At 43.2% G+C, this 26,965-nt stretch overlaps 1 protein-coding gene across 1 annotated transcript in view; it reads right to left on the bottom strand.

Moving 5' to 3' along the window:
• Positions 1 to 26,713, bottom strand: part of agmo (alkylglycerol monooxygenase) — a 260,731-nt gene extending 234,018 nt beyond the window's left edge. The window contains exons 1-2 of the mRNA XM_078428926.1: positions 26,450 to 26,713; positions 6,527 to 6,657 (exon numbers count right to left, since the gene is read on the bottom strand). Of these exons, the coding sequence (XP_078285052.1) occupies positions 6,527 to 6,657; positions 26,450 to 26,572 (254 nt within the window). The 5' untranslated portion in view covers positions 26,573 to 26,713. The remainder of the gene's footprint in view (positions 1 to 6,526; positions 6,658 to 26,449) is intronic.
• Between the last annotated feature and the right edge of the window lie 252 nt (positions 26,714 to 26,965).

Genomic DNA, 26,965 nt, shown 5'->3' with positions numbered 1-26,965 from the left:
ACAATCCATTTACATTAATCGTAAATATTTTTCAATTCTCCCCACATTCCCATCAACTCTCCCCAGACTCCACAACACACCTACATACTTAGCGCAATTTAGTGGCCAATTGGCTTGCCAATCCATACGTCTTTTAAATTTGGAAATAAACCAAAGCACCTGGAGGAAACCCGTGCCATCCAGGGAGAAAATGCAAACTCCCGAGACAGAAATCTAGATCAGGACTGAGCAGAACTACAGGAAAATAGGGGAGACATGGGTGAGGCCTACAACTCTGCGGGCCAAACAGCATCTGTGAATGGCCAACTCTTCTTCAGGCTGACGGAGCAGAGGGGAGAATGTTAATATAGAGAGGTGAGGGGTTGGAATAGGACAAAGATTGGAACGTGATTCAGGTGAAGAGGGATGATTGGCTTATCATCATATCATATCATATATATACAGCGCGGAAACAGGCCTTTTCGGCCCACCAAGTCCGCGCCGCCCAGTGATCCCCGCACATTAACACTATCCTACACCCACTAGGGACAATTTTTTTAATACATTTACCCAGTCAATTAACCTACATACCTGTACGTCTTTGGAGTGAAGTGTACGGCTTATGAGTGAAGTGGGTGGAAGGGAATGAGGGGAGAATGGGATAAAAGAGTAATGTGAAGTGGGAGATAAGCAGAAGGAGGCAGAAAAGGGAACTGGGAGATGGGGAACAGTGGGAGAAAGATATACACATGATCGGTGGGGGGAGGGAGATAAAAGAAAATCCAGACAAATGAGAAAATGTGTCTATGTGTGAAATTACAGAATTCAGTATCCATGGCTTTGGGTTGTAGGTTATCCATGCAGAATACGAGGAAAATGCTATTCTTTCAATTTGTTTATGGAACCTTGACATACCTCCCATCCTGTTCCTTGCAAGAACACCATGCCTTACTTGAAGTTTCTCCATCTCTGCCACATTTACTCTCAAGACGAGGCTATCCACTCTCGGATGTCTGAGATCTCCACTTCCTTCAGAAAGCATCGTTCCCCCCCCCCCCCCACCCAAACCACCCCACCCTCAGTGGGGACATCTGTGGAGGATGCCCTCACCCATTTCCACAGTTTTGCTCTCAACTCCCTTCCCCCAGACAGAACGGGCATAGAGTACTTCTGATCCTCATATTTCACCCCACCAGTCTCCGCATCCATCATATCATTCTCCAATATTTCCACCGCCTTCAGCATGATCCCACCACTTGGTCACTTCTTCCCATTCCCACCCCTTTCCACTTTCTGCAGAGACCTTTCTGTCCTCAACTACTTGGTTCCTCCCCACCTAACTGTCCCTCTCCCCAGGCACCTTTCCCTGAAATCCCAGGAAATGCAACACCTGTCCCTACACCTCCTCTCTCACCTCCATTCAGGACTCCAACAACCATTCCAGGTGAGATAGAGCTTGACTTGCATCTCTTCCAACCTCGTCTATTGCATTCAGTTCTCCCAATGTGGCCTCCTCCACATTGGCGAGACCAAGTGTAGACTACACGACCGTTTCAATGAACACGCACTCTGACTGCCAGGGCCTGCTGGAACACCCATTTGCTAATCATTTTAACTCCCCTTCCCATTTCCATACCTACCTTTCTGTCCTTGTTCTCAACCCTTGCATGTGTTAAAAAGCAGACTGCAACCCCGAAGACTGAAGAACTTTATGAAATTTATGGTGAGTGTGCAAGTTCACATCTGGAGTGTGAGTGAGCATACCTTGGCAAGAAGTTACAAATAGCTGAATCCTGAGCCTAGATGACTGCATTCATGAACAGTAAACATTGCTGAACCCAGATCAGAAACTGTGTGGAATAAATAAGTTTAATTGGTGCTCAGGCGTGAACAAGAAAAGAAAAACAAATGAAATACCAGTATGTCATCACATAATTTGTTCACAGGTAAATGCCCAAATTCTATTCCATTTATTCCTTGCTTACCATGCGAGTGTTTTCGGAAATTTAAACTTGCTTGCACAACAGTGTGATTTTTCCCTCGGGTCTTGTTCCCTTTTCCTTCCTGTTGTACTTGCTTCTGGTGAAGTAGACTTTTTACCCTCTGTTCATCTCACATAAAATTTGTTCTGAGAAACTTCAGCTGACAGATCTGACTTAAAAACAAACTGGAAAGTGTAGCTGTAGGTTTTTACATGAGAAAACTATTTTCAGATTGCGCACTGCCAGAGCACTTGACGGTCATTTTCTTACGAGTTCACGATCCCTTCGCACTACGACAGTCAGTCTTTTCTGCACACTATTGCACTTTGACCAATTCCATCCCAACTCCTATCGTACTCAACAAAAGATTGCTGTGTTGTTTGAGGCCTACCTTCAGAATGCTGCAGGCACTGCACAGATCTTGACATTTGCAAGTCTTCAGAGGGTAGACAATAGACAATAGGTCAATAGACAATAGGTGCAGGAGTAGGCCATTCGGCCCTTCGAGCCAGCACCGCCATTCAATGTGATCATGGCTGATCATTCTCATTCAGTACCCCGTTCCTGCCTTCTCCCCATACCCCCTGGCTCCGCTATCCTTAAGAGCTCTATCTAGCTCTCTCTTGAATGTATTCAGAGAATTGGCCTCCACTGCCCTCTGAGGCAGAGAATTCCACAGATTCACAACTCTCTGACTGAAAAAGTTTTTCCTCATCTCCGTTCTAAATGGCCTACCCCTTATTCTTAAACTGTGGCCCCTGGTTCTGGACTCCCCCAACATTGGGAACATGGTAGTCTCTGGATGTGTTGGAGGTGGGATTGTGCAAATAATTGAGCTTGGCCACATGCCCACACATCTTTTGACAATTATGACACTTTGTTGATGTTGGAGGCACATTATTGACATAATTATTGTGACACAGTCACACCATCAAATACAGTATTTCATCAAGTGCGCTGCTGATTTGATATGTCAGTATTTAACTGGATTGCTGGCAATGCTCTCTGGGCCAAATATAGACCCAAGTAATCCACAGACTCACTGCATCAGCACAGTTCTCCTCTGTATTCCTTGGGCACTTTCATGTGACTCCTAGATCAATGATCAGAGGTACAACAATCCACAGTGTCTCCATGAACCTGCAGATTCAGCAGTGTTGTCTCAGGGTCTGAGTGACTGGTCTTTTTTTTCTTGTATTGATATATAGCCATGGGGCTTATACTTCTCTGAACATTTTAAGGTTCAGGTCAGTAATTTCCACCAAAATGGGATACAAGTTTTTAAACTGATGTCTGGAAAGTTATCACAACCAAAGTAGGTTCCACTCAACAAATAAAAAGACCCACAACTATATTAAAACAATTGGGAATAATAGGGCAACTCATCTGAAACCAGAACTAATTGAATGAGGTCAACATTCATTTCACTCAACGCTCACTGTGCTGCTGGTGACTTAAGCACAAGTGTGTAAGTAGTCCAAGGATGGTGGATGTGTAGAACACAAAGTGCCGGAGTAATTCAGTGGGTCACCAGCATCTCTGGAGAGCGTGGTTAGGCTTTGTTTGGGGCCTATCCATGTTCAGCAGAGATGCTGTCCGACCCACTGATTTACTTTCGCGTTTTGTGTCCCACACAAGATTCCAACATGTGCAGTTCCTTAGTGTCCCTCATGGATAGAGGATATTCACTGATGGGTATCTCTGCTGTCCAATATTACATTCCGATTATCACAAGCTGCATTGAACAGAACATGATTCTCTCCACTCATCCATGCAAGCAACTTAAGCTTCAATATCCAACTTGCAAATTTAATCCTGATAAACGTCAGGTGCGCACGTGTCTAGAAAACCTGGATGCAAAATAAATGATGAGTAATAGAGACTTAGAGTGGTATGTACAAGTCCAAGGATGTCTGAAAGTGTTGACTCAGACAAGTGGAGATACTTGCTTTCTTTGACCATGGTATAAAATATAAGAGCAGAGAGGTTTTGGTAACACTTTACCAAACATTGGTTAGATCGCAGCTACAGTATTGTGTGTAGTTTTGCCGTCAGATATTTGGAAAGGTATGTTTGCACTGGATAGGGTAAAAAGGGGATTCATCAGGATGTGTAGGAAAGAACTGCAAATGCTGGTTTAAATCAAATATAGACACAAAAAGCTGGAGTAACTCAGCGGGACAGGCAGCATCGCTGGAGAGAAGGAATGGGTGATGTTTCGGGTCGAGACACTTCTTCAGACTGATGTCAGGGGAGTGGGTGGTACAGAGATAAAGTGTAGTCGGAGACAGTAAGATTGGTCAGAGAACTGGGAAGGGGGAGGGGATGGAGAAAGAGAGAAAGCATGGGCCACATTAAGTTAGAAAAGTCAATGTTCATACCGCTAGCATGTCAGATGCCCAAGCGAAATATGAACTGCTGTTCTGCCAATATGCACGGCTTTTTCTCCAATCGTGAGGCCCAGCGCAAATTCAACTCTGTATCAACGAGCAAAACTCCTGAATTTTCACGACTTTTCAACAGTTCAACAGAGCTTTATTTGTCATTCGGTACCAAGGTACCGAACGAAACTACATAGCAGTCACACACAAAAAAGAACACAAGACACATGACCCCCAACACAAACGTCCATCACAGTGACTCCAAACACCCCCTCACTGTGATGGAGGCAACAAAATTTCCACTCTCTTCCCCACGCCCACGGACAGACAGCTCGTCCCCGACCGACCCGCACAGTCCCCGCAAGGGGATGGAAGTCCCCGCGGCCGAGTCGCACCGGGCGCTGAGACGTCTCGCGGCCGAACCGGGCGATGGAAGGCCCCGCGACCGAGCCGTGCGCAGCTAAGTCCCGCGGCCAAGCCGCACCGGGCGATGTTAGGTCCCGCGGCCGAGCCGCACCGGGTGATGTTAAGTCCAGCGGCCGAGCCGCACCAGCGATGAAAAGTCCCGCGGCCGAGCCGCGCCGGGCGATGTTAGGCCCCGCGGCCCGGGCACTGTTAAGTCCAGCGGCCGAGCCGCACCAGCGATGTTAGGCCCCGCGGCCGAGCCGCACCGGGCGATGGAAGGCCCCGCGGCCAAGCCGCACCAGCGATGTTAGGTCCCGCGGCCGAGCCGCACCGGGCGATGGAAGGCCCCGCGGCCAAGCCGCACCGGGCACTGTTAAGTCCAGCGGCCAAGCCGCGCCGGGCAATGTTAAGTCCAGCGGCCGAGCCACACCGGGCGATGGAAGGCCCCGCGGCCGAGCCGCACCCCGGGCCGTGAGGAAGAGACCTAAAAGAGAAAGGTTTCCCCCACCCCCCCACCCACACCACCAACCCCCCACCCACACCACCAACCCCCCACCCACACCACCAACCCCCCACCCACACATACACAACCAAAAAAAAAAAAAAACCATCCCAACACCGACACACAACAAAAAAAAAGGAAAAAAGACGAACAGACTGCTAGCGAGCCGCAGCCGTTAGGCGCCGCCACTTCCGCCATCATTTAGAAATTTCAAATCACCATCTTGGTGTATGTATTGGCAATGTCTCTCACAACAATCTAAAAGATCAATGTCATTCACAATGAAAGTGTCTTTTTGATCAGTGCTCTGTTTACTGGGTGCAAAAGTAATGCTACTCTGAACAGTGATCTGTGGCTCCAGTGTATAACCTCTTCAGATTGTAATGTAGCAACCAATAAGGATTACAACAAAAGTGTCCTACAACTCCTTGACCTCGAGTACCAAGAATGTCCAGAAATGAAGAGGGGTGCACACAAAGAGAGGTAGACATTACCCAGGTCCATCACAGGTGCCTACCTCCCCACAATCAAAAGGATCTACAGGAGATGCTGCCTCAAGGCCCACAGCAGCCTGGCCAAGCTCTCACTTCCTTCCCACCATCAGGGCAAGGGTACAACCATGACCACCACAATCAAGAATAGCTTCTTCCCAGCAACCATCAGGCTCTTGAACACTCCACAACACGAACCTCAGCAACTATGGACGTCTATGGACTGTGTCTTTGACTGAACCACAGGCTTTTTTTGGCATTGGCATTACTGTTTAATTTATTGGATTTTGATTATTATACATTATTTGTGTATATTGCGTTTATGTGCCTGTTAAGGTGTTGCAAGTAAGAATTTATTTGATTCACTGTCAGTGCTTTTGGCAATTAAACACTCTTGATTCTCTTACCTTTTGGCGAAATCATAAAATCATTTTGACATTTCCTCAAAGATTCATGCCTTTTAGTGTCAAAGCCTCAATGCTACTAGATCAAAAATATGGCACTTACCTTATGTCAAACCATCGGAACTTCACCACAAGAAGAGTTACAGTGCTTCAAGATCTGCCACCACTTTCCACAGAAAAGCTCAAGAGAATATTGAGTATGTGTACATCAAGAGTAAACAAATGCATTTTGTCTGTTGCACTATCATCTACAGTATAATGAATGTTACCCTGTTAGTTTAATCTATCTTTAATTGACTAACAAAATGAAATGCACAATCTTTCCCATTATTCCAAATTCATACCAGAAAGAAGTCATATGGCGATGATTTACAGTACTTACTGTGGGAGTCTGGAGACAATCCCTGCACTGATGGATGTTAGTGCATCATTCATCCGAAATACAATCTGACCCTTCCTGAGCCAGGTAATGATAAGCTCGATGATCATCAGTCCAACAAAATAGGGAGTAGCCTGTGAAATATAATCCCATGTTTTAATCAATTCACCTTTCGATGTGGCAATAAGTTTACATATTTTGCCAAACATAAAAAGCATTAAGGTATGAGAACAACATCTCCGGTACCCAAGAAACTGTAGCATATTGATCTTTTGAGATAACTGAATATAAAGATTATTTAACAGAAATGGTGGCTTAAAGGAGAGCACAGTTAAAAATAATGCATATAATTGTGAACTGTAATGAATTTGTACAAACTGAGAATCACAATGACAAGCCAAATCGTCAAGTGCAGGACCCAATAAGACATTGAAGACATTAAAGAGTAACCACAAGACACATGCAAAGTTTGAGTTTTAATAGAAAAAGAAAAGAAAAATGGCTTCAGAGATCAGATAGTCTAAAACAGAACAAAGGATACACCCCAGGTTATGTAACAATTAATTTACACAAAATTTGGCTTGACACAAAAAATAACAATTTGCATAATTTTGCAGTCTGCCATTCATCGACTATAGCTTCATCTTCAACACTCTAATCCCATCCAAACCCATCTCCAAACTCCGAGACCTAGAAATCAGCAGCCCCACTCGGCCACTGGATCCTTGACTTTCTGACCCAGACGACAATCTGTGAGGAAAGGTGACAACATAACACTCAACACATAACACCACTGGGGTGGGCCGAATCATGTACAATGACAAGACGAAGTAGAAGAAGGAGGTAGAGAACTTAGTGACACGCTGTCATGGGGGAAATATTTGAGTGTTTCAAGTTCCTTCATGCTAATATTACCAACAATCTGTTGTAGATCAACCATGTTGATACGACAATCAAGAAAGCGCACCAACGCCCCTACTTCCAGAGGAGACTGAGAAAATTCGGCATTTCACCAGTGACTCGTGCAAACTTCTTCAGATGCACCATAGAAAGCATACTGTCAGAAACAAAGAAACATAGAAAATAGGTGCAGGAGTAGGCCATTCGGCCCTTCGAGCCTGCACCGCCATTCAATATGATCATGGCTGATCATCCAACTCAGTATCCCGTACCTGCCTTCTCTCCATACCCCCTGATCCCTTTAGCCACAAGGGCCACATCTAACTCCCTCTTAAATATAGCCAATGAACTGGCCTCAACTACCTTCTGTGGCAGAGAATTCCACAGATTCACCACTCGCTGTGTGAAAAAAAACTTTCTCATCTCGGTCCTAAAAGACTTCCCCCTTATCTTTAAACTGTGACCCCTTGTTCTGGACCTCCCCAACATCGGGAACAATCTTCCTGCATCTAGTCAGATTACATCACAGCTTGGTTTGGGAATAGCTCTGCTCAAGACGACATGAAATTGCAGAGAGTTGTAGATGTAGCCCATTTCATCACACAGACTTCCCACCTTTGACTCCATCTACACTTCACATGGAAAAGCAACCAATATAATCAGAGACTTGTCCAACCCCGGTCATTCCTTCTCATTTTTCTGCTTCTAGGTTCAGAAATTTGAAACTTTGCACCACCAGACTCAAGAACAGCTTCTTTCCCTCTGTATTCAGGCTTCTGAACATTCCAAACATAAGCTAGGGTACTATACTATACGATTCACCTCTACCCCATTGTGGGCATTGGACTTTCTCCACCGAACTGATGTGCTTCAATGCTGAGAACAATATTCTGCACTCTGTATTTTCACCTTCACTCTATCTATTGTACTGGCATTTGACTTGATTGTATTGGGTATAGTACCTTGGTACACATGATAATAATAAACCTAACCTAAAGATATAAATGGGAACACGAGTAGGACATGCAGCTACCTTTTGTATTGCGATCTGTTGTAGTCATCATATATGCAGTTGCTCGGTTGAAATGATCTTGACTTTTGCTTTTACAATCATGTGCAAAAGTCTTAGAACACATCATACATCATAGATAGACACAAATAACTGGAGTGTGTCAGACAGCATCTCTGGAGAAAAGGAATAGGCGATGGTTTGGGTTGAGACCCTTCTTCAGACCAAAACGACATGACCCGAAAGGTCACCAATTCTTTTTCGCCAGAGATGCTGCCTGACCGGCTGAGTTACTCCAGCTTGTTACGTCTTTCTTCGGTGTAAACCTGCTTCAGCTGTTCCTTCCTACACATCATAGATCATGCTGGAGGAGAAACTCTACATAGTGACACAACACTCCAGAGGTTTAACGTCATATACAAGATAACAATCTTAACTATGATAACGTGTGTTCTGGGTTTAGTCATGCCCTCTCTGAACCACAGTGAAGGACAAATAATCGATTAAATAACATTTGCAAGGTCATCATCTATCAAATCCACTGTGAAGCAGCGATCTGGAGAGGATCAAAATCATCTCCACCTCACGATCATTGTGCAAAAGGCTGAAAGTCTCCACAAAGACTAAAAGCTAAAAATGGCGAAACAGAGGAAACTTTTAGTTTAAAGCTTAAGCATAATTTGCATACATTTTAAAATCTGTTCACAAATTATGTCTCACTTGCTTCATAAGCAGTCAAAGCTCTGTCACAGCCTTTCCTCCCAACAAAGGCTCTCAGTGCAACATGAGGGGCTCAGGATTACACCACCCGAGGCCTGGGTAGGCTTCAGTGTTTGATGAAAAGCAAGATTTCCATTGTACCTATATGGCAATAAGCCCAATGTGACTTGATTCCTGAATGTTCAACAAGGTTATCTCTCCACATCCAGCCACAGAGAGGACAGAAGGAGGGTGAGTGGAGTTCGCTGGGAGCATTTCCCAATCAGATTTATATATATATTTTTAATTTCAGATACAGCGTGGAAACAGGCCTTTTCGGCCCACCAAGTCCGCGCCGCCCAGTGATCCCCGCACATTAACACTATCCTACACACACTAGGGACAATTTTTACATTAACCCAGTCAATTAACCTACAAACCTGTATGTCTTTGGAGTGTGGGAGGAAACCGAAGATCTCGGAGAAAACCCACGCAGGTCACGGGGAGAACGTACAAACTCCTTACAGTACAACACCCGTAGTCAGGATCGAACCTGAGTCTCCGGCGCTGCATTCGCTGTAAAGCAGCAACTCTACCGTTGCGCCACCGTGCAGTCATGCTCTTCGTGATTTTTTTCACAATGGAGTTGGAGTGAGGGGAGTTGGGGGGGGGGGGGGTGGTGGCGTGGTGATGCTCAGTAGAACCTTAAGTTAATATTTCAACTTAAATACTGAAGAGAACGCCTCATGGCCCTCAACGAGAGACAAGGTTCTGCCTCCAATAGGTTTGGGTGCTCCAGGAAAGGGACATCAAGCTTATGTACTACGATGGCTGGTCCCAGGTGAGGGGTGTCTAAGTACCATCACATTTCACGGCTTCGAGGGCCAGTGATCGACCCCAACTACCCCCCACCGAATCATGACTAAATGGCCAACATTACAATTTCTGACAGGTCAGAATCATGCCAAATCATGTCAGCTTGCTGGAAACTTTGTGCTGTAGACACATGCCCAGCAGAAACCAAGATATGCCTGTCCAAATTCACTTAAGAGGGCCAATAATGCCAACAGAAAATTGAGTTGTTCACTCCAACGTCTTGGACCAGATTCAACTTCAGGTTTCAGAGGTGAAAGACAGCATACTAATCTGTTATGTCTTTGCAGGCCTCCAGGGAGCTTGGGCTATAAACTGTATAGTTGTAAACAATGGTGAAGTAGAATTGAAAATATTGGCTTTAGGCTTTTTTTTATACACGTGCTTTTGATGAGTGCAGTTCACAGTTAAGTTGTAACAGATTTTGCATATTTCACCTTATTTTCTATGGCGAGACCAAAATGGCGGTGCTGCCATAGCAGCTGCGGCTTACCTGCGGTCCATTTGTCTTTGTGTTTTTGTTGTTTTTTTGTCTTAATTGTAGTTGTGATGTCGTGTTTTTGTGTTTGTGTACTATGTGTGTATGTGGGGGGGAGGGGGGGAACTGTAAAATTGTAAATATGTGTCCCTTCCGAACGGAGACCCGACCTTTGTTTTCTGGGTATTGTCTCCGTTCCTGCTGCGGCCTACCATCGGCCCAACTCCTGGAGCTGTCGGCCTCCAGGGCTCCGGTTCGCTGAGCCCGCGGACCGGACTTACCATCACCGGAGCCGGCCGTCTTCGGAGGCTGCGGGAGCGGCTGCGACTCGCCTTAGGCTCGGGCCGCGTGGATGCCAACATCGGGAGCTCCGGCAGCGGCAGCGGGTTCGCCCGCCCCTGATCGCGGGGCTTGGGTCGAGGACATTTCACCGTCCGGCGCGGCCTAAAATATGCCGCGGGATATTTCTCTGCTGGGCGGGGGCTTCAATGTCGGGAGCCACGACCGCCCCAACGTACAGCAGCAGCGTGTTCGCCCGGCCCGGATCGGACTTATCATCGGCGGAGCCGGCCGTCTTCGGAGGCTGCGGGAGCGGCTGCGACTCGCCTTAGGCTCGGGCCACTGCGGACCGTCCGGCGCGGCCTGCAACCACAACAACCTGACTGCGGGAGAAGACGGCAGGAGAAGGGAAAGACATTGTGGCCTTCCATCGCAGTGAGGAGAGGACTGGAGGAGACTCACTGTGATGGATGTTTCTTTGATGGATGTTTCTTTTTTTTGTGTGTTTTTGGGGTTGTGTAATTTTAATGCCTATTTAATGCTTTTATTGTTGGACTGTGTTTTGGGGGTTTTTGGGGTTGTGTAATTTTAATGCCTATTTAATGCTTTTATTGTTAGACTGTGGGTGACTGAATTTCGTCCAATATTGGATGACAAATAAAGCTATCTTGAATCTTGAATCTTGAGTTTTAACTTTGGGATCCATACTGAGGTGGTTATTGTGTCGTCATGATGTAAAATGGAGACGAGCTACAGACATTTCCATTAAAACTATGAATTCATTCAAGAATATGTAGTGTGCAATGCTTACTTCAAAACTAGTGGAGCCAAATCAGTTACTTTGAGTTCAAAATCACATCCAAAGAACAGCATCTCCGACGGCATCTGAACCACATACGACAATGGTATTTAAGAGGCCTTTGGATAGGCAAATGGATATGCATGGAATGGCGAGATATGGCTTATGCGCAGGCGGATAAGAGTTGGTCTTGGCATCATGTTTGGCACAGACATTGTGGGCTGAAGGGCCTGTTCTTGTGCTGTACTGTTCTACGTTCTGTAGCCTCTTCAGATCGTTCACCTTGTCGTGGTGAAGAGGCTTGCGTGTCCCCATGATTCCGAGAGCGATGCCGTCAGATGCACTAGCTTCTGGTAGGGCCACCCATGGCGGTAAGGTCGAGGATGAGGGTCCGGAATAAGAACGTTCCAACCTACAAGACCTCAACGGCAGACCAGGCGGACAAAATTATCTTGAATTCAACGGCTGTGAAGGCGGATGAAAGCTGCAACAGATCTATCAGCTCCAATCGTCTTGGTTTCCTTGCCATTGGAATTAGTTGATTGATTTGTGAAGGACCGTGTGCTTCTTGGAGTGCAACATCAAGTACACAGGCGTCTTCGTTCTGTGAGCAGCACAAAACTTCACTCAGGACTTTCGGTGATGGGGGAAGGGCGGCAGGAGCAGGCTACGTGATGGCTGGAAGCTCCGCGTCAAGAACCGGCACGGAAAGCGGTGAATACTTGATTCAATCGCTCCAACGGAACGTAGATCATCATCCTCGACCTCGAGGGATAGCCACGACGAGTTCAAGATTGATAGTGATCTTTTGAAAATGCAGAAAGTCTAACAACTAATTCAACTGAACTATTGCTATAAATCCATAATATTAATGAAGTGTTGCTGATAAATGAATGAATATAAATTCATAAGGATGGCTGTCTGTCAAGCGTGAGGAAGAGAAATCACCATGTACATCTCTATTTGCAACAGTGGCAGAGCCTGGTAGTTGACTGCCAATGGCAAGGTTGAAGTATTTTCAATTATCCTAAGCCAGCAATGTAAATTCATGAACCATTTTTGGCTTTCTCTCGAGGTTCCCACCATCACATCAGCCAGTCTTCAGCCAATTTGATACAGTTAATGCAATATGAACAAATCATTGCAAGCAATGGATATAGGAAAGGTCGTGGGATCAGGCAACATCCCAGCTGTGGTACTGAAGTCTTGCACTGGAGAGTTTACTCCTCTTGCCAAGTTGTTCTAATACAAAAGATAGACACAAAATGCTGGAGCAACTCTACGGGTCAGGCAGCATCTCTGGAGAACTGATTTAATATAATACTGGCATGGGTACAACAATGTGTCAATTCAACAATGCGGGAGACTGCTCAGGCTCTAATGAAGATCAGAGCGGAGTAGTCCTGAAAACACATCCTCCACAATAATTCTCAACATTGGTGTCCCACAAGGATGCGCTCTATGCCCCCTGCAGCCAAACTGTACGGCCAAATTCAGCTCTAACTCCACCCACAAGTTTGCAGATGGCACAACGGCGGTGGACAAATCACGACCAATGGCGAGATGGAGGGCAAGAAGGAAAAAGAGAACTCAGTGACTGGTTTCAGGACGATAACCTCAATGTCAGCAAGACGAAGGAGCAAGTTATTGACTTCAGGAAGCATAGTGGGGTACATGCCCCAATCAGCATCGATGGTGCTGAAGTGGAAATGGTTGAGAGCTTCAAATTCCTTGGCATTAATATTACCAATGATCCGTGGACCTACCACATTGATGCGACAGCCAAAATGGCACAGCAACGCCCCTACTTCCGGAGGAAACTGGGGAAATTAGGCATATTCCATATAAAGCATACTGTCAGGTTGCATCACAGCTTGGTTTGGGAACAGCTCTGCCCAAGACAGTAACAAAAACAGAGCATTGTAGATGTAGCTCAGCCCATCACACAAGCCAGACTTCCCACCATTGACTCCTTCTACACTTCATGCTGCATCGGAAAAGCAGCCAACGTGGTCCAAGATAGTCACAAATGCTGCAGTAACTCTGCGCGAGGGTCAGGCAGCATCTCTGGAGAAAATGAATAGTTGACGTTTCAGGTCGGAGCCCTTTCTTCTGACCCGCTGAGTTACTCCAACATTTGGTGCATATCTTCAGTGTAAACCAGCATCTGCAGTTCCTTCCTCAACATAATCAAAGACCTGTCCCATCTTGGTCATTCCTCCTCTTCCTGTTGCTGTGGGCAGAAGGTGGAGATGCCAGAGTCACGTGCAGCACCAAACTCACAAACAGCTTCTTGCCCGCTGTTATCAGGTTTCTGAACGGTCCTTCCAGAAGCTCAGGTATTGTCTGATTCACTTCTACCCCATTATGGATATTGGACTTTTCTATGGAACTGATGCACTACAATGCTGAGAACAATAGTCTGCACTCTGTATCTTCACCTTCACTCTATCTATTGTACTTGAGTTTGGCTTGACTGTATTTAGGTATGGTATATCTGATCTGTTTGGAAGGCGTGCAGAACAAAGCTTTTCACTGGTACCTTGATACACATAACAATAATAAACCTAAACCTAAAAAGAAACTTGTTTGTGAGGAATATAAGTGGCATGTTCATTCCTAACAGCATGACCTGAGGCAGCAAGCAGCACCTGCCAATGCAGTTGTACTTCAATCAGATTTGTGGTGATTTTAAGAAATGGTGCAGATAACTGATAAAATATAGTAAAATAGACTCTTTAAGCCACAACCGCCCCGACGTGCAGCAACAGCGGCAGCGTGTTCGCCCGCCCGGATCGGACTTATCATCGGCGTAGCCCGCCGTCTTCGGAGGCTGCGGGAGCGGCTGGGACTCCCCTTGGGCTCGGGCCGCTGCGGACCGTCCGGCGCGGCCTGCAACCACAACAGCCTGACTGCGGGAGAAGACGGCAGGAGAAGAGAAAGACATTGTGGCCTTCCATCACAGTGAGGAGAGGACTGGAGGAGACTCACTGTGATGGATGTTTCTTTGATGGATGTTTCTTTTTTTGTGTGTTTTTGGGGTTGTGTAATTTTAATGCCCATTTTATGCTTTTATTGTTGGACTGTGGGTGACTGAATTTCGTCCAATATTGGATGACAAATAAAGCTATCTTGAATCTTGAATCTTGAATCTAATGGTTAATAATTCACTTGACAATTGCTTTCCATTGGACAGTCTATGCAATTGAATGGTTGTAATACAGCCATGTTCATGACCAGTAATAACAAAATATTAAACTACGTTGAGTGTATCGTTATCAGCTGCATATCCATAAAGTTCACAAAGAGCAGCTTAAATTTAGTCCAGCTAATTTCTTCCCCAGTCTATTCTCAATCACCAGTAAACTGATTGCATGATTAAGTATGTCATTGAAGGTGCCATCACATGACACTTAATCAAAATAACCTGTTCTCTGATGCACAGTTTACATTTTGCCAGGATCACTCAGCTCATTCCCCACTGGAGTTTTGGCCAAACATGGACCAGAGAATTGAATTCTAGAGATGAGATCTGTGTCTGACCCAGCGGCATTTAACTGTGCATAGCATCAAGAAGCCCTCATAAAACTGATCAATGGAGAGAACATCTCAACTGCTGGAATCATACCTTGTACAAAGGAAGATAGTTGTGGTTCCTTGTACAAAGGAAGATAGTTGTCCTTAGTTTGTGGGATAGTGTTAGTGTACAGGGCAAGGGTGATCGCAGGTACGTGCGGACTCTCAGCAGACTGAAGGGACCCTTATATCTTTATCTCTAAAGCCTAAAGTAATTGCTCCTCAATAATAAAGTTGTTGTTAACTAATATACTTGTTTTATCCATTTTCTTATTGTGCATTGAAAATAAAATATTCCAACAAGATGTACATGATTGAGAGCTTCCAACATTAAATCAATCTTACTTTCCTTCATGTGCTCCCATTTTGTTACAAAGTTTCCTCAAAGAGTCAAGAGGGTTTATTATACTGATAATGGAACAATGAAATTCTCACTTGGAGTAACGTAACATGCCTATAAATGCAATACACTTAAATACTATTTAGGAAATGAGAAAATAGATTAATTCAATATATTAACAACCATTCCACCAGCTACTCTGGCCAGTCTGCTCAGGAGACCATCCCCTCAAGAAGCTTCAATTTCTTGTCCCTACTGTGCCTGCAGGATGTTCTGTGCTCGGTGCTGCCTGTGGTCAAAGATGTTGTTCTACAAGAGCTTGTCCACGAAGGATAAATGGTGTGTTAATGTTCAGCTACTGGCGTATTGCGCAACGGCAATGCTAGGCCCATCCTTCACAAAGTCGGGACAGGTAGAACCTCAGCAGTTAATGACACTTGGTGCCCACAAACTTGAATTTGTTTACACTGGAATTTAGAAGGATGGGAGGGGATCTTATCGAAACATATAAGATTATTAAGGGGCTGGACACGTTAGAGGCAGGAAACATGTCCCCAATGTTGGGGGAGTCCAGAACCAGGGGCCACAGTTTAAGAATAAGGGGTAGGCCATTTAGAACGGAAATGAGGAAAAACCTTTTCAGTCAAAGAGTTGTAAATCTGTGGAATTCACTGCCTCAGAAGGCAGTGGGGGCCAAGTCTCTGAATGCATTCAAGGGAGAACTAGATAGAGCTCTTAAGGATAGCGGAGTCAGGGGGTATGGGGAGAAGCCAGGAACGGGGTACTGATTGAGAATGATCAGCCATGATCACATTGAATAGTGGTGCTGGCTCAAGGGGCCGAATAGCCTACTCCTGTACCTATTGTCTATTATCTATTGTCTAACTTGGGCTTTTTGCCCAGACTGATGCAGTTGATGCAGCCACACCTAAGGTAGCCATTTAGATAAGGGCGATGTTGGGTACGTTTTTAACCTGTGGACTTGTGGATCACAATCCATCAGACCCACTCAATCTTTAATCCCGAAATGAACTTAACCCTGGAGAGAAAATCAATGATAGTGTAGATTGAAGAAATACATGACACAACTGGTAATAAATTACAATAGTAAGCAACCTTTAAACTGCTTTCAATTCTGAATTCAAGTTCCAAGTAAATTCAAGATGGTAACAGTACATTATTTGGGACAAAGTCAATTAAACTGCATCAAACTGTCATTTATACTCAATTCTACAATTGAGGAATGCTTGCTCATTTGGTAATACTAACATTGAGCCAGACTGGCAGTTGACTCGGATTCTTTAAAAAAATAAATATTAGTGGAATAGGAAATACTCTTTCAACTCTTCAAAGAACATATGATGAACATTGTGGATATTATGTTGAGCAAAACATATTTAAAGCCGTTTTATATTGTTACTGATAATTACTCATTTACTCATTCACCCAGATTCTCCAATGGAAAGCAACTGTCAAGTGAATCATTAATTAAAGATGGAATCATTTTACTCTGTTCACCCAATTATTTTTCAAAATGCCAGGAATCTATTCAATGCACAACCACTTTGGAATCTTCTAAAACAAGTTTTATGGCTTGCCAATGATATGCGTCTGTTATTCTCTGCAATCAGGCTGTCAGGAATATACAGAGAATGTACATTCCTCACAATTATGTGGTTTATTTAAAATGTCATATAAATTTAATAAAAATGAAGACATGTGAATGATCATTCAATTACACAATCATCACTTGGGCTGATTTCAGGGAAAGGGCCAAGCTGTTACATAATGTAATGAGTCATTAAAGGTCATTTGAAAGAACAACATGTTTTTGAACTTTCCACAGTAGGTCAAAAGCAAGCTCTTGCACAATATCTTTCTGAATTGATATCTCTCTCTCTCACTCACTCTCTCTCTCTCCCTTCCCTGTGGAATGAAGAATGGAATGAAATTGGAAATAGAGCTTCATAGGTGTAAATGTACAAATCAAATAAATAGATCATCTTGATGCAGTATTAAATTTAGCCTCAAGAGAGATAAAAAGATTATGCATTCTTTAACAATGGCAACAATTGACACGTATGATCATTACGATAATTTTCACAATAATATTTAGCTTCACCTCATGCCAAAAATCTTCAGTGAACACAACTGTCTGACTGAAACTGATATGTTTCCACTCTGGTTCTGAGGTAGCTGATCAAGCCAATGTGGAGCCATGGTCTGATACCTAGATGGATCAGGAGGTATCCGATAGTGAAGAAGGGAGATGGGAATCGGGGAAAGGGGGTTGCATTGGTGTTGATGGGGTTGGGCGTGGGGGGCAGAAGGGATTAAGGGAGGAAGGAGTTAGCCATTCAAACAATGTGACCTGCCCAAAAAATTCAACAGAGTGTAATCTGGGCCTCAATGCTGTGTGTTGGCCGAGAAGATGACATTGATTCATTTAGCCATCTAATGAATTTGGATTATTTACAGAAACTATTGATGGTATGTTTCCAGTGGCTTGAGGTGCCTGTTGTGGATATTTCCAATACACGGGAGTGCAACGATCACCGTTCCCATATACACCAACAGTTTGTGTCAAAGTTAGGAGATCTTAAGACACCTTTCACTCAATCGAATAAAAGCGACACTGGATCGTTGAGACAGTGATGAATGCCTTCAATATTTGCCTTAAATGAATGGTTGCACCTGAACTTTTCATGTCAAAGGGTAATATTGCACAGAGGGGTCAGCTTGATAGAGGAATTTTGCCTTGTGGAACATAGAAGAGTGCAGCACAAGAACAGGCCCTCAAGCCCACAATGTCAATGCCAAACATCATGCCAAGACCAGCTCTTATCTGCCTGCACATAATCCACATCCCTACATTCCCTGCATATCCATGTGCCTTTTTAAACGTCTCTTAAATGCCACTATCATATCTGCCTCAATCACCACCCCAGCAGCTCATTCCAAGCACTCACCACCCTGTGTGTGTGATCTCATGGATATAATGGTTTGCATCCCAGGATCCTAAAATAAATGGTTCAGCAACAGTGGATGCAATGGTTGCAATCTTCTAAAATTCCTCAAATTCTGGAGACAGAACAATTGGTTGGAAAATAGGCAATATGATACCCTTTTGAAAAAAGGCTGAGAGGCAGAAAGAAGATAACTACCTGCTGTTTAGTCTACCATCTCCTGTTGGAAAAATGCTGGAATCAATTATCCAAGCCAAACATTTAGAAAGTCATAATGAGATCAAGCAGAGTTAAAATGGTTTTGTAAATAGGAATTCAGATCCAACAAATTTATACGTTGTTAAGAAAATATCAACCGGAGTGCTTACAGGAGAATTAATAGATGTGATATATTTTGATTTTCAAAAGGCACTCAACAAGATAATAATAACAATAATAATAATAAGCCTTTATTGTCATTGTACTTAGAGATACAATGAAATTAGGAGAGCTACTCCTGATCAGTGCAACCAAAACTAGATGCTACACTCAGCTACTTCACAGGCTAACAGCTCATGATGTTGGAGGTGATATTTTGGCGCAAATAACAGACTGGCTAAAACGCAGGAAGTGAATGGGAGTAAGGGGATCATTTCAAGTTGGCAACTTATAACCAGTGGGTTACCCCAGTGCTGAGATGCAGATGTTTAAAATATGTATTCATAATTTAAAGGAAGGAAGCAGTTGCACTGTAGCCAAATTTGCAGAGGATATTAAAATAGGCAAGCTGATACAAAAAGGCAAGCTGTGAGGAGGATGCGCACAGTTTGTAAAGAAATACTCTGAGTTTAAGTGAGTGGGCAAAAAGTTGGCTGATGCAGTATAATGTGGGAAAATGTGATGTTGCTCATATTGGAAGGAAGATTGATAAAGCCTTATAATTTAAACAAAGAAAGCAGCATCATGGAGTGAATTGGGAGCCTTCACACATGAAGCACAAAAAGCCAATGTCAAGATACAGTGGATATTGAGGAAAGCAAATGTTTTCTGACTTTTATTCCAAGGAAGTATAAAAATAGGGAAGTCCTACTGCATCTGTACAAGGCTCTAAAGAAACCACATATATCCTTTTGCTCCCCTTATTTAAGGAAAGATGGATTATCTTGAAGCCAATACAAAGAAAGTTCACCAAGGTGATCCGAGTGAGACAAGCAGAATTTCTCCTCTCAAACAGTTGTGAGACTTTGAAATCCCTTTGCCCTAAAATGTTTCCTTGAATATATTCATCACTGAGGTGAACATATTTTTAAATCGAAAAGGAAATCAAGGGTTTAGGGATAGAGTGGCAAAGTGGATATGTAAAGTTGGAACAACATGATATCATTCAATGGCAGATTAAGCTTGAGGGGTCAAATGGCTACTCATGTTCCTGCTTCTTATCGTCGTTTGCAAAAAGAAAAACAAAAAAGTATAAGGCACATTCAACACAATGTACCCCTTATTCATTCATCCTGTCAGGGTGCTATGGCAAAATGCTTTTTTTTTTAAACCATAATTTCGGCCTTTGTTTATACAATGACAATATATATAATCTGCATAACTTTGGGATTCCAGTAGATTTTGAAACAAAACGTGTTCAAATTTTTTTTTTTCAAAAATTCTTAGTCAACGACACAATGGCCTCTGGCAGTCAATGTTGGACTCCTATTAAAATATACATCCAATGCACCCTTCTTACTATTAGCCTCACAGTTCAATCGAAGATTCAATTCATTTTTTTACTCTTTCTCTAATCCATCAGACCATTCGGTTTAGTATTAACATGTTTTTATTTAAATTCATCCCCCATTGTCATGTTTTAAATGAATTGAGTTCTCTACTTTTAAGATTTTTCCAAAGTAAGCGATTTATAAAAAGGTACCACTGGATGCCAAAGTTTTAATTGTTGTAAAACAATATCCAGCAACAATATTTTTCATTTAAACTTAGGCAAATTTAATTGTACTTCATTTAATTGCACTTTCTTTGGAAACAAATTTCAGGCTACATATTATGTACAATTAAAATCAAACAAGCAACTTTAATTGAGGACTTCATGAAGCTTAAATTGCACCCACTTATTGCATTTTTATGTGTATACATGTGCATAGAAATAGTATGGTTAAGGGTAATTCAGTGAGAGGTAACTCTTTCCAAAATCTGTAAATCTAACAACATTTCATGAGCTTGATATTTCTAACTGGTTTATAACCGCTTCAAGGCATAATTACTGACACGTAATAATCCTTCTTCCCATTACAAACATATAAAAAAACGTTTAAACCACCCTATTGCTCTTTCTCAATTGAAATGTGTTTTGAGGGTTGTTGCAAGCTAAAATGATGTTGTAAAAAGAATGAAGTTACATAATCATGAATCAATGGATGCACAGGCCTCTAATATAACTTCTACAGTCAAGGTAAGCACATTATTCTCACTGTAGTAATTCCAATGACCAGAATCTTATCAGAGTGTGTCTAGACATTTCCCATCTTTGGGTTGATAAAACCATAACAGTGTGCACATGCAGAAGCAACTTGCGATGCCTGGTAATGTAACCCATTGTTGCTCTCCTATCCCTACTGCTCCTGGGTTATTCTAGACATTATATATATGGATATCAGCAAGGCATTTGACAAGGTTCCGCATGGTAGACTGCTCTTGAAAATTACATTGCATGGGATCCAAGGAGAGCCAGTCAACTGGAAAGAAAATTGGCCTCGTAGAAGGAAGTAGAAGATGATGCTGGAAGGTTGTTTTCGGACTGAAAGCCTGACTAGTGGTGTGCCTCAGGGTTTGGTGGTGGGCCCATTGCCGTTTGCCATCTATATCAATGATTTGTATGTACAAGGCATTATAAGTAAGTTTGCAGTTTACACAAAATTGGGTGGTATTGTAGATATTGAAAATGGTTATCAATAATTGCAGCAGGATCTTGATTGCTTGGGCAGGTGAGCTGATGAATGGTCAATGGAGTTTAATACGGATAGGTGCGAAGTGCTGCATTTTGGCAAGTCTAACAGGTCCTCCACAGTGAATAGCAGGGCTCTGAGGAGTGCTGTAAAGCAGAGGCATCTTGGAGTGCAGGTTCATAGTTCTTTGAAAGTGTCATAGCTGGATAGGGTGGTCAAGAAGAATTTCCGCACAATGGCCTTCATCAGTCAGAGTACTGAATATAAAAGTTGGGAGGTTATGTTACAGTTGTACAAGACATTGGTGAGCACACATTTAGAATATTGTGTTCAGTTTTGGTCTCCTTGTCAATGGACAATAGACAATAAGTGCAGGAGTAGGCCATTTGCGCCTTCGAGCCAGCACCGCCATTCAATGTGATCATGGCTGATCATAGGAAAGATGTTGCCAAGCTGGAAAGGGTGCAGAGGAGATTTACGAGGATGTTGCCAGCACTGAGGGCCTGAGTTATAGGGAGAGGTTGACCAAGCTAGGACTTTATTTGTTGGCATGGGAAAGTTGGGCCGAAGTAATCACACTGCATGATTCTGTGACTCTACAAAATCAAAAGCCAAGCGATAGTCGGCGATACTTATCGTACACTTTGTATGTTTTTTGCGCATATCAACTTTACAATTGGGCACTGATGATAGATTAAGAACAGAGAATATAGCACAGGAACAGGCCCTTTGGCCCATAATTTCCATGCCAAATATGATGTCAACTTTAACTAATCTCCTCTGCTTGCACATGATCCATATTGCTCCATTACCTGTAGAGTCACATGCCTATTTAAAAGCCTCTTAAATACCATTATCACATCTGCCTCCACCATCACCCCTGGCAGTGGGTTCCAGGCATCCGCCACTTTCTGTCCAAAAATAACTTACCTCATACATCTCCTTTAAACTATGCCCCACTCACCCTAAAATTCTGCCCTCTAGTCTTTGACACTTCCACCCTGGGAAAAAGATTTTGATGGTCTACCCTATATATATATATATCTACCCTTATATCATATCATATCATATCATATATATACAGCCGGAAACAGGCCTTTTCGGCCCACCAAGTCCGTGCCGCCCAGCGATCCCCGTACATTAACACTATCCTACACCCACTAGGGACAATTTTTACATTTACCCAGCCAATTAACCTACATACCTGTACGTCTTTGGAGTGTGGGAGGAAACCGAAGATCTCGGAGAAAACCCACGCAGGTCACGGGGAGAACGTACAAACTCCTTACAGTGCAGCACCCGTAGTCAGGATCGAACCTGAGTCTCCGGCGCTGCATTCGCTGTAAAGCAGCAACTCTACCGCTGCGCTACCGTGCCGCCCTAATTTTACTACTATCAGGTTTCTCCACAACATGACTTTCAAGAGAAAATAATCCCCTCTAATCCAGACAGCATGCTTGTAAACATCTTCTGTACCCTCTTGAAAACCTCCACCTCCATCCTGCTTCTTTCGTGTCCATCATTCATATGTTACATCACCGTCATCGTCCGTTCCTGAAAAGGGCGCAAGCTTCTGACGACAATCAGTGGGAGCCTCACTTGTACAGTAGACGATCCTGTAAAGGGGCAACTAGAACTGCACACAATACACTAAATGCAGCCTCACCAAAGTTTTATAAAGCTGCAACATGACTTCCTGACCCTTTTACTCAATGTCCCAACCCATGAAGGAAAGCATGTCTAATCCTTTCACGTTTGGGTTTCCTAAACTACAACAGTGTGCACATGCAGAAGCAACCAGAGCTGGCTGGTAATGTAACCCATCATTGCTCTCCCCTTCCTGCTGTAAGATATTTCTGCTCCTGGGTTACTCTAAATCAAAGGCTAAACGACTTAAGGTCAATGTTGTATGGTTTTTGCCCTTATCATCCAGATCCTAGAGGGATGATGCCGACAGATCTGGTTAAGATTGCCAGCGTTTCTCTGAGTAAACTTCACCTAGAACTTACTCAAAGATCGTAACAAACAACATTGGGCAGAAGTTTTCAGGTTTTCTTGGCCAACATCATTCTTAATAGATTTACATATTTAGTGCAAACTTGACTATTGCCAATCCCCTGTTGTCCACATGTTTTACTGCACCTTCCCCATTGGTTCTAAGTGCCAGCAAGACCTTAGTGCAATTTAATCAGATGTGGACCGGAACAATCGCTCGCCACATAGGAACAAAAGAAACTTAGAGAAATTTGATGTACAGCTTAGCTGGATGTTATTCCTAAGAAATACGTATATTAAATATTTCTGAATAGATCTACTTCAGTTCACCTCAGATGCTAACTTGCCTTAAACAATTTCCACCAGAATTAATCTTAGATGCAAACTAATTCAAAGCTGAAGTGTCAATTATCAGCCAGTTAATTCTACAGATATCACCAGTATCCTTATCATGAAACATTGTACTCTTTATCTTGAAACGTTACTCTTTATCATCATTTTTTTAATTATGAAACACCTAATGCAATATTTAGGTTATTTCTAGAACTGTTGGACAAGGCAGGATGCCTGACTGCAGGCTATTAAATATACAGGCCATTGGCGAGACCACACTTGGAATATTGGTCACCTTACCAAAAGAAGTACTTGCCCAACATTCAATGTAATTAAAGTGCTGATTTATTGCTGAAATAGTTCGATGAAAAAATAAGATTAAACATGCCTATGCCCTCTGGAGTTTCGAGCCCAGAGGGAAGGAATCACAATAACAATTTGAAAGGGTACGATACTGAAAAGCTGGTTTGAACCAAGCAGTCTAACATTGAAGCAGCACAGGATCAATAATTCAGGACAGTTATCAAGAAAAATTGTTTCTCTGAGCATTGTAATTTTTTGGTATTTCTACCCAGGGAGCTATGGAGGCTCAGTCAATAAGTATATTCCATATTTGTGAGTATCCTCGATAAGTGAGAGAAATGGAATATGACAGAAAGCAGACAAAGTGGGGAAAGAGCTACAATTTTACTAAATACTGGGCTATGCTTGAACACCACAAGCCCATCACTTGACTAACACATTCATAAGTTGCAATGTTCACGAAGGCTCCACTTCCCCATGTTAATCACGGAATGTCATTGTTCAAATGGCCACAAAAATTCAATGGGCAACTGGAAGCAAAATGAAGGCATGTAATGGCCTGCTAATTAAGTTAAAGTTTCCTGGTGGTCTGCTTTTTTGTCCAATGACCAACATACCAAAATTTGAAATCAATCGCTTTCTTTTGAATTTTTCTTTAATTGTTCAGTGTTTTACTCTTTGATGTGCAAAGAAGCAATGGGTTCATCAGTAATGATTCCAATAACCTCTGTTGACGTAACATATTTCGTAAAGAAAGCAAACAAAACTCAATGCTTACTCGGGTCATGGCACATCACAAATAAATGTTCAATTATAAAGATTTTAACATGCACAACTTATACAGAGTTTAACTTTACTTTCAGTCAGCTAAAAGAGATCTCAGAAGGACAGTGGAAAGAGCAGCATTCTCTGGTGATGGGTCAATTAATGGATTCCCTGCAGCAGAATTAAATAGATGGGACTGTTTGGGAACACCCTTTCTGGGAGCATGTATGCACCTTCCTACAGCCAAGTTAATCCAGTTATAACTCACTTCTACCAACTGATGACATTTATGTAGTGGTATTATTATTCACAGCAAATTATTAAGATATTGGATGTTTTGAATTCATTTCAGTTTGTTCTTGCTAGAAATTTGGATTGAAAATTGTAATCCTAAAGGCTGAAAAAAAAAATTGAAGGTGTTGAAAATCTAAAACAAAAACATGCTGGAAGTAAGTAGTCAGTAGGTCAGGCCTATGTGGGAAGAGAAACAGAGTTGATGTTTTTGGTCAGAATTAAAGGGTATTGTGCAGTTCAAGCTATGGCAGAACAAGATGTAATCAGCTCCGACACATACCTGCCTCCTCTTAGTATTAACTGACACACATTGTCCACATTTCCAGATACTTCCCATTTTCTTTTCCATTACCAAGGTTAATAAGAAAAAACATGTCCCCTAATTTGCAGATTCAAATATAGTTAATAACCTCTGTAAAAAACTACTCATCTAACAATACAAGGGGAATGGCCACCAAGCACTCTTACTAATTGAACCTCACTCATCTGGCTCCTTCCACATCAATCCGACAGAATTCTAAGAGTTCAGCAGTGTTAGACGGATGTATAAATGGATGCCAAGTTACGAATCCAATTTCCTTTTTTGTTTAGAATACAAACATTGAAAGTCTCTCAGGACAAAACAAACTTGGGAATGAGAAGTTGAAGTTTGTACCAGAGGTAATGCAGTATTATGACACTGTTAACTAACTGTAACTGGTTGAGACAAGACAGGCAAAACAACAACATTTGAGAGTTGTATGGATGGGTACATGGATAAGGGACGGTTTGGAGGAATATTGGTCAACATCAACAAATGGGACTAGCAGGTACTAACACAACGTTTAAAATGAAATTGGACAAGTACATGGATGGGATAAGTTTAGGGTGATATGGGTCAAACACAGGCAGACAGGCAGGTGGGACTAGTGTAGATGGGGCACGTTGGTCAGTGTGGGCAAGTTGTGTCAGAAGGCCCTGTTTCCATGCGTCATAAAATAAATAAATCCTCATTTCACTTTAACCTATTTATGAACACAATATAGGATGAAAGTACTGGTTCTGGTTGAATAGAGGATGAAAGTACACGGGATATTATTAGGGGCGGTCCATATCCTGCTGACCATCACAGTTCATCTGTAAATGGGACCTGATGGGAATTGTAAAGTGGCAGATGTGAGAAGGAATTCTTTCTCATAAAACGTGTAACTGTTGTGAAACCTCAATGGGTTGCCTCCTGCGTGTGTGCAATACACAGTCCAGCCTATTTGTCCTCTTCCTCATTTAACTTCTGGTGCAGTTACTCTGGTCTGCTGCTGCTGGTGAAACCTGCTTGGGGGAAGTTTTGGATCTAAAGCAGGGCAGGAAGGCAATGCACAGCCCGGATTTGTGTGACTGGCCGGCTCACCTGCTGCACGTAGTCCGGCACCTCCTCCAGCTCGCTGCAGCTGGACTCGCTGGGGCTCAGCGCGTAGAACAGGAGCCGGACTCCCTGCGAAAGCGACAGGTTGGATTGCAGGAGTCGCACCATGACCAGTCTTGGCAGGAGAGTTGGAGAACCACGGACTAGCACAGTCAGAGATCAGGAGGGTCTGTCTTCCACTGCACCGGGAAGCCACAAACAATTTCTATCGACAGGAGGAGCCGAATTGGGAAGCGAGGCCAGAAGGCGGGCCGGGGATTAGTGTCCAATCGAGGGCGGGAGGGTGGCTGTAACCTCCCGTGCCCTTTGCCTCTGGTGGGCAAGAGAGCAAAGGGTTGCAACATAGTATTAGCAAGAAGGGTGCACACTGGTTGTTGAAAAACAGCGAACTGTTTTCTGTTTATTTTTAAAGTAGCATCCTGCAGATCTTGGAAATCTCAAATTAAACAGAAGATGCTTGGAGTTGTCAGCAAGCGACGTGCCCTGTTTCAGGTCATTACC

The sequence above is a fragment of the Rhinoraja longicauda genome, chromosome 2 (assembly GCF_053455715.1).
Source record: "Rhinoraja longicauda isolate Sanriku21f chromosome 2, sRhiLon1.1, whole genome shotgun sequence".
Taxonomy (NCBI): domain Eukaryota; kingdom Metazoa; phylum Chordata; class Chondrichthyes; order Rajiformes; family Arhynchobatidae; genus Rhinoraja; species Rhinoraja longicauda.
Note: the sequence above shows the minus strand (reverse complement) of the source record. Positions and strands in the feature narration are given on the sequence as shown.